Raw genomic sequence first — 8,930 nt, forward strand, 5'->3', positions numbered from 1 at the left:
GACACATGCCGTTGCCAAACGAGGGTAGTGCAGATTTCACCTAGAACGCCTGCTTCATTAAAGACATCGGATTGGAGAGCACACTCTTTAATAGTCAGACACTCAAAAGTATGTTTGGGTTTCAGCACCTACTTCACATTGAATAATTATGCAAATGCTGGGCTGTGATCCATTTGCATGCACACTTTGCATGCTCATGAATATTAACAGTGAGCAAACGCAAAAAGCATTAGGGCTCTCTTCCTCTCGCGCACGGGAGGGAGTGCAGTCATATTTGGCTACTAGTCTTGCATGGCAGATGATATCTCTAATGTGAGGGGAATGCCAAGACGGGCAGATGGAGGTCCACTTGGACGCCGGCTACTGATTCCCAATGATTAGCATAAGGAAGTCGCTCCGCTCTTGATTACTGCTTGGCAACCGCCGCCACGTCATTGAGTTTTAATTAAACACAAAGTAAGGAGTATTTCATTAACATTTAAAAACAGAGGGATATCTCCAGAGATCAGAAGAAGGCTTGAGCCTTTTACAGTGAGGATTATATTATTAGCTGATTATGTAGGCCATGTAGAAAACTTGCGAATATAATATAATGAAGTCCAGATTAGCAGATTAATCAACGTCTGGAGGTAAATGTTGACACTGGGTTTTCCAGATTGAAAAGGATGGGAGAAAGATAACCCAAGCCAAGGAAGCAGCACTTGTAACTGAATCAGAATCAGTGTCAGATGAAACACTTTGTGTAGAACACAGTGGCAAACTGCTGGGCTTGGGACCTGATTCCGTTTTTGGAAAATAACATTAGGCTTGTGTTCTATAAATAAAATGAGAGCGAGAGGAGAACCTCGTGAGTTTATTTTCTGTTAATCACAGTTCATTCCTGCGGGGTGTGTGACGGTCCGGAGGTGCCGCAGTAGCAGGAGTGTGAAAAGAAGCTGTGATTGGTTATTGCGCGTGGAGCAAAGGAAGGGGATGAACGAACCGTGCTTTCTCTTCCCTCAACATCCACAGCTGAAGTGCCCTTGAGCAAGGAACCTAACCTCCAATGATGGGATGGGATGGCCACCGGCCGCTCCACACACCTGTGTGTGTGTGTGCTATATATATATATATAGTGTGGGGACAACAACCTGGTCTTTACAATGTAATCATTACATTTTAAAGGGAGAGGCTACGACTGTGTGGGCAATAGCAGTTCTCCCTGGTTGTTTACATTCCTAAGCTAGGCATGTTTTAAGGTGGAACGGTATGTTTGAGGAAAAATAACAAATGTTTGTACGCGGCTGAAGTGTAACTTGTCTGTAAGTTTTGAATCAGTAACTTTATGGGTAACCCGAGCTGTTTAGCTTTGTAGCACTGTCACTAATGCAGTTAGCCGTCTCCTGGGTTTGGAAACATTTCCACCTTAAGTGACCAGAAACAGCAAATATATGTCAATGTAATAATAATAATAATAATAAGTTCAAAATATACACTACCAACCTATTGACCAGGAATAGAACAACATCCTCATTTCGGTTTGCGACTCTGGGGCTTCGTAAACACATTAAACCGGTTTCCAGCGCAAACCAAATGGTGAAGAATGTTTTTTTTGAAGTATGTCTTTGAGGTCAGGGTTAAGATAGTAGTTAAAAGTTAATGGTAAGTCTATGTAACATCCACACAATTTATTTGTGCGTGTGTGTGTCCCATTTTTGTTGGCTTTGTGGGTGATGGGGTAGTTCAGCTTACAGCTACCAGGGGGAACCGGAGAGGAAGAATGAATGGATGGATAGTCAGCAAAAACCAGGGGATAATAATCTAAAAGAAAAACAATACAACTCTAATAAAGATGCTAAATGACTTGCTTTCAACTGCAACACCCTCCTCTTTTAACAAGATCATATCAGCAGTATACGAGGCAGAAAGAAGAATGCAGCCGTACGTTTTGTTATGACTCCTCAGCTATAAAAATGAGCCAGTTTTACAGGTGAAGCCCTGAGGACTCCACCTCTGCTGCGGTACTTATACACTACATAAACCTCCACAAAACAACAAATAAATAAGAAAATACGTGAACAGACTTCGAGCTTGCAGCCAGTATTAAGACTCCTCAGGACTGGCTCATCTTACATAGCTGTGAACCATATAACAGCAAGGAACAGTCACATGCTTTTCCTGCAGCTTCTGTCTAACAGGGATACGGCTGCGGGGAAGGTCTCTCGCTGTTAAGTGTAGGAAAGCAGGTTGATGTCGTAAGAACCGTCCACCTGAAATTGAGAAGGAAAGAAGAAGTAGTGCATGGTTCCTCAACACAGTCAACATCAGAAAACAGAAATCCTTGGATAACAGCTTCATAGGGATGCTGGGAATTTATAAAAATATATATTTTTAAGTGTTTTAATACCTTAAGGCCTAATTAGAGTGAAAACAACACAATGGCCACCACACAATGGCAAACAAAGTCAAAAAGCAGACAGAAAAACACCAATGTTTTCAGTAAAAAAACAAACTGTCTCAGCCCAGTGTGCTAAGCTCCCTCTCGCTCTGTGGTTACTTTACATTCTTATTCGGCTCCCTCCCAGTCTGTTCTTCAGCGCTCAGGACCCCCACAGAGCAGGTGTGATGTGGTGGTGGATCATTCTCAGCGCTGCAGTGACACTGACGTGGTGGTGGTGTGTTAGTGTGTGTTGTGCTGGTGTAGAGTGGATCAGACACAGCAGTGCTGCTGGAGTTTTTAAACCCTGTGTCCACTCTCTGTCCACTCTGTGAGACACTCCTCCCTCATTGGTCCACCTTGTAGATGTAAAGTCAGAGACAGTAGCTCATCTGTCGCTGCAGTGTGTGTCGCTCGTCCTCTAGTCCTTCATCAGTGACACAGGACGCTGTCGGCTGGATGTTTTTGGTCAGTGGACTGTTCTCAGTCCAGACACTGAGGGCTTTAAAAACTCCAGCAGCACTGCTGTGTCTGATCCACTCTACACCAGCACAACACACACTAACACACCACCACCAGCACTGAGTATGATCATTGAACATCACTGTCCATGTAGGAATTACCCAGAACTTGAGCCCTGTGTCGTAACTTACATCAAAGCGCCCGATGGAGGCTGAGGTTTGACTCGACTGCATGATCTCAGTGAGCGCCCACATCTGCTGAATACTGGAGGACACTTCGTCCGGGTCAGGGAGTCCCTAACAGAAGATAAACTCTTTTAAGTCACTCGTAGTGAAAGCAGTGTTCACAGTAGAGATGTCAAAGCACCACAGACAGGAACAAAGCTTTTTCAATCCTTCCATGATTCAACATCACTTTAATCACACGCAAACATGAAGGATGACAGTAGAGGGCAGCGGAGCTCGATGGGAATCAATCACACTGTGCAAAACTGGCTACATATTAATAGAATTTCATTACAGTGGATGCTGGAGGTTGAGGAATAGTTGTCATCCGTGGTAAAAATACAGAGACACGTAGACAGCAGGGAGAGTCTCCTTGGGCGTCAAATATAATATAAAGAATATTGATCCTCCAAAACTCTGTAGTTATTGCAGTAATTCAGTCATATTCTCAGAAAGCTGATGTATTTTTATAAATAGCACTAACACTGTAACACGTACATTCAGATCAAGATGCTCTTCAACAGGCGTTATGGTGGATAACCAGGTAGGAACGTCTTTCTCTGAGTCCTGGGGAAAGAAAGACGGAAAAATTCACTGATAAAACTGGGACGTATGGTATATACCCTTGTTCAGGGCATGTTCACATTAGTGTGTGGATCTGGAGCCCAACAAGCAACACACTCTAAAAATACCACCCAGACAGCGTTAAAACACGCAAAAACACACTGTTAAACAGCTCTTGCCCTACCACTAGATGGAGACAGAGCACACCCTCCCGGACATAATCAGAGCCATTTAAAACACCTAGATAAAGTCTACTTAAGCAGCTCCTGTGAGTCTCTCAGTGCTCAGTCTCGAGTTCTCTGTGAGACTGAGCTGGTAATTTGGTTAAAAACCCTTGGGTTTATCGTGTTTCTCTTGAGCTTTTCACTGTGACAGACCAAACCCCTCCGGGTCTGTCCCCTGAGCTTTCTCTGAAACTCTTTCAAAAAATGAAAACTATTTATTTTCCACCTGAGATCCTCTGCTCAAAACACAGTGGCTCAGGCATATTTTCTTAGACTCTAAACCAGAAAGCAGGGTTTCAGAGTTAGCTGGATAACTTAAACCCAAACAGGAAGGTCCTTCACCTTTTGTCTTACAAGCTAGGCTTGGCCTGGGATGAGTTATCTACTTAATTCTGTGTTGTCTTCAGCTGGTCAATGTTTATAGGCACTAACCCCTCATCCATAGGGGCCTGGGTTGGAATGACCCCTGTAAAATACCCCACAGTACCCACTAGATACTGGGAAAACAGAGATTACCCTCTTGCATTATCATGCCAGTCCAGTAGGGGGCCATAGTACATTTTAAACAGAGACATCAAAACACTACAAAGAATAAGATGAATGGCAGTTTAATCATAAATCACTCCATATTCACTGAGTAATGCACTACAACTTGTGAAATTCTGAATCTAGATCTGAACAGTGAGTTCTAATACAACATCAATATAAAGGGAGTGTGGAGATGTGACGTCGGTTTTTCCTTAAACACAACACCCCTGACAATGAGGTGGGGTCAACAGGGGGCGCTATCTAGAGAGCTAGCTAACAATGTCCCCATTGTTTGCTAACATTCACTGCAACTGAGTGTATTGGATTGTAATCATAGACTGCACATTTAAAGCAACACCCCTCGCTTCTTAAAATCATAGAGTTCCTTCTCTCTGTACTCACCTCGTGCACAGTGGGGTAGATCTTGATCTCCTCGATGCTGAAATTGAGCCAGACTGAAGAAGGCTGCCTCAGAATGAGCCGCACTGTTGTGACGTTATCCGGCTGCGTCAGCATCTGTCTCAAACACAGCAGAGAAGCCTTTGGTGAAGTGAAGTAGAATTACTGCGACAAACTTAGACTTTAATGGGTCAGCTCAGTATTACACCCGAGGGGAAAACTGTCACATAATAAAGGCCGGGTCAGCTCCGGCTCAGACACACAATCTGAAGCCTAATCAGTGAAGTAACAAACTCTTGAACAGTGCAATGGAGGCTGTTATTTGCTGCTGAATGTGATATTTCTAAAGTAAAGTGTGAAATTAAATTCCCTGCCGTTTCTAACCTCATGATTCATGAAACCCTTGCGGCTCCAAGAACGTCACACTGGGTTTTCTCAGTTCTCTCGTCAATGGTCCAATTCAGGGAAGACTTACTAAAAGCTATACAATGCTTTTTGTTGTTAAAGGACCCCCACATATTTAAGCTTAAAATGACATCTTCAAAATTGTGATGCTCCACTGAGCTCAGCACTGAAGAAACTGCACTATGTAACTTGGAGGATAGGAAAGCACGCTCCCTGCTCCTCCCCATTGATTTCAGTAGAGTGCTGTAAAGCTGAACTACACTAGGGGGAGCCCCAGGTGCAAAAACCCAAATTGTATCTAGTGTTCCTTTTTTAATTAATTGCTTTCAGAGTACTTTAAATATTAAAAGCATAACATTACTGGCTGACATTTTATTCAGTACAGAGCCCATCCCTTTAAGATTTTAAGGCCCTAACACTTCATACTAGCTTGTGTGCTAGATAGGAATTGCCACATATTTATCATGTTATTTTTGTGTCATGTCATCGTTTTTAAATGCCAGCACCTGTTTTGACATTACAGCTATTAACAGTCTCTCTCACACTCTCTCTCTCTCTCACACACACACACACACACACACACACACGCGTTTGACAACTGCTCCCTTTTTTTTTTAAATATCAGTTCAGAACCATCAAGAAGCTCAGAAACTGCGGTGTTATCGTAGCGTAATCTTCACCGGGAATTTACAGCAATTGTGATGTACAAGTCGTATGAATGAGCGTTTGATGTTAAAGATCAAAGATGGCTTGGTGCAAATCACGGGGCTGAGGAGGCTCCAGCCCAGCTGGGTTTCAGTATCAGTCTACATTTGATGAGTCAAACAGCTGCATGCGGCAAATCATCCCTCCTTACTCGACCACTTAACACACAGATAATCTGGGGACATTGATACATTAGCATAGCATTAGGCAGCCTTTGAAACCGAACAAAACAGCATCAGGGGAGGATGATCTTGCCAAATTAAGGGGATAATTACAAAAAAATCCTTCTGAGATCAAAGTCTGAGCAAATGGAGTCCCTAGAGATGGAAATGCACTGAGTAGATGGGGAAGAGATCTTTGAACACTGGAGTTGTCATGATTTTAAAAGTTAAGGGCCCCCCCCCCTCCTCTCACCACCTACTTTGAAGGATCACGAATTTCAAATTTCACAGTAACTAAGGTCCTAAAGGTGCATCTGGGTTACAAACTTTTCTTTCTCTCTTTTTTTTTATTACAGCAATTTCTTCATTAAACTCTTTTTAAAACCTCTCCTTTTTACTATTTTGCACCTCTCCTTTTATTCTCTGGGCCTGACCTGCTGTCTGTAGATGGAGACGTAGTCCTGTGATCCCTCTTCAGTGTGTGGGCTGGTCATCAGACAGTGATTTCTGAGACAGGTGACCCACTTGGCATCGCTCCCTGTCTCTTTCTTCAACAAGCGCACCGTCAAATAGGCCGTGTAGAAGTTCTTGAGGGAAATCTCCTGGATCTAGAAGACCAGAGACAAAACTGTACGCTATAACATAAGCCTTTGTCCAGTAAGCGAGCTCATCTTCTAGATTCAGCTACAGATGTTTTGCAGCATTAATGAATGGATGCACAGCACTGAAAGTCTCAGGGCACTGTGCTGGTAGGGGTCTCCTTGGTCTAAGCCTCACAATGAGAAGGCTGCATCAGGAGGTGGGGATATGGTATAAAACCTGTGCCAAGTTGGCTGCAAGGAACAGCTGATCCTTACATATTCCAGAAATCACAGGTAATAACACTATAATTGACCAAGTTATGAGTCTGGGATTACCTTCATGTTTCATGTTTGGTCAGGAGAAATCAATGCATTAAGATGCATTTCATATTAAATTCATCTCAAAGTACATAGGTTGTGGTAATACAGCAATTAAAATGGCATTGGGAATAATCAATATTTGTGACTTTTAGGTGCATTAATTACTAACTGGTGGCTGAACCGTGCCACTCAAGACACGGGGCCAGTATCTGGGAGATTAGTCAAAACACACATGTGGCTTTGTTGTAGGTTAAATTTACAAATTTCTTTAGTACCTAGCTTCAGCAACAAAAGTCCTAGTGTTACAACTCATTTTATGAAAGTAAAACCCACATTGACAGGCTCTCCAAGCACAACATCTGTTATGTAGACACCAGGCCGGAAGGAATCTGACACGACGTCTCCTATCTGTAAAGCCACAGGAGACTTCACAGTACAGTCCACTGGCGTCCCCGTCATAGTGTGGGTCTGAAACGATAACAAAAATTGCACAAAACTTAATTGCATTGTAAGTACATGTGTATTTATGACCTTAAGGACTGGGCAGGTGTTTGTGCAATTTTCCACAGGTGTGGCTGGGTGAGTGTGAAATAGACTGGTATCCAGGGTATGTTGTTGGATATGTGATTTGTGGAATATTCCAGATTGCGGAATGTGTTGATTTAAAAATAATAATAATAATAATAATAATAATTTTTCATCTCAAAATTTACTTATGTATTTAAAGATAAACACCTTTTTTTGTAATGCAAATCCATTGTTTACGTTTTTAGTAAATATAATTAAATGTTAATATAGCAGGAGAGCTTTAAAATGCTCAGTTAAATTGAATTAATATTACTATTTTTATTTATTTATTTATTTATTTATTTACTTATTTATTTTATCTAAAACAGACATACTACAGGACTCTGAATTTGCTTTAAATTGTCTTCATTTAAATTTTTAAATTAAGTCGCCTTCTCATTACAACTTTCCGTTCTACCTTAAACAGGGCAGTAATTTTAGCCTAAAATCTCAAACTGCGCATGCGCTAGCGTCTCACTGCAGCACTGTTTAAGGTGGAACGGATAATTACAGTAGAAAGCTAAATCGCCTCCGTTAATATAGGACAGTAACAGTATCCTTATACTGAAAGAATAAATGGGCAGCGGATAACAGTGAGAGCTGTCGTTAATTTTGATTCTTGTTTTAAATATAACAGACACTTACCTGAAATGTTTAAACTGGGGTCTGAGCTAAACGCAGTAGCTGCCAAATGAAAGCAGCAGGCGTCGGTTTGTAATTCACTAACGCTTTAAATCAACTCGGACCTTAAGTATATTTTTACAGGTATTAACAAAAATAAAGGAGTATAAAATCCTTGCATCCTTTGTTTTAGGGGTAAGCTCTGGGTACAATGTTTGCAGCCATAGCGACACGTCCCTTAAAGGGGAAGTCCACCATTTTCCCAAAATGTATCAATCAGTGGGATATCAAACCGTTCTATAACATTGTTTACATGCTCAGACACCACAAGATATCACTTAAGTTTATTTCACACATAAATAAATAAAATTAGGTATTATCTTAAACTAATGAGGCCGAGGAGTGCTGTGACGTATGCAGAATACTAATAATCACGTTAAATGCTAATTTTAGGTTTGTTATTTTGATTTTCTTTTCAGTTTCTCTATTTTATTCTGCTTAGCATTTGCTTTAGCCTTCCCTTGTGTTTTCGTTTTAGACCATCTGTCTTATAGAACATGCAAATGTGACTTCTCATTTCATTTATTAAAATATATATATATATATATTATAAGGCGTGTCCTCATGTGTAAATGAACATGTTATTTTTTTCTACATTTGAATGTTAACATGCATCATTTCTTTTACATCTCTGATCTCACCAAGAACTTTACATATGTGCTTCCTGATGTTGAAGATCTCCAGTGGAGGAA

At 41.3% G+C, this 8,930-nt stretch overlaps 1 protein-coding gene across 1 annotated transcript; it reads right to left on the minus strand.

The window, feature by feature from the left end:
• Window positions 1–118: 118 nt before the first annotated feature.
• On the minus strand, window positions 119–8,425 carry nicn1 (nicolin 1). The gene is made up of 7 exons (XM_066672273.1): window positions 8,203–8,425; window positions 7,324–7,458; window positions 6,523–6,696; window positions 4,821–4,934; window positions 3,601–3,669; window positions 3,070–3,174; window positions 119–2,249 (listed from the first exon to the last, which is right to left on the minus strand). The coding sequence occupies exons 2-7, from the start codon at window positions 7,447–7,449 to the stop codon at window positions 2,208–2,210; spliced, it is 630 nt and encodes a 209-aa protein (XP_066528370.1). The 5' UTR covers window positions 7,450–7,458; window positions 8,203–8,425; the 3' UTR covers window positions 119–2,207.
• Window positions 8,426–8,930: the final 505 nt, after the last annotated feature.

Source organism: Hoplias malabaricus, chromosome 5, assembly GCF_029633855.1.
Source record: "Hoplias malabaricus isolate fHopMal1 chromosome 5, fHopMal1.hap1, whole genome shotgun sequence".
NCBI classification, from domain to species: domain Eukaryota; kingdom Metazoa; phylum Chordata; class Actinopteri; order Characiformes; family Erythrinidae; genus Hoplias; species Hoplias malabaricus.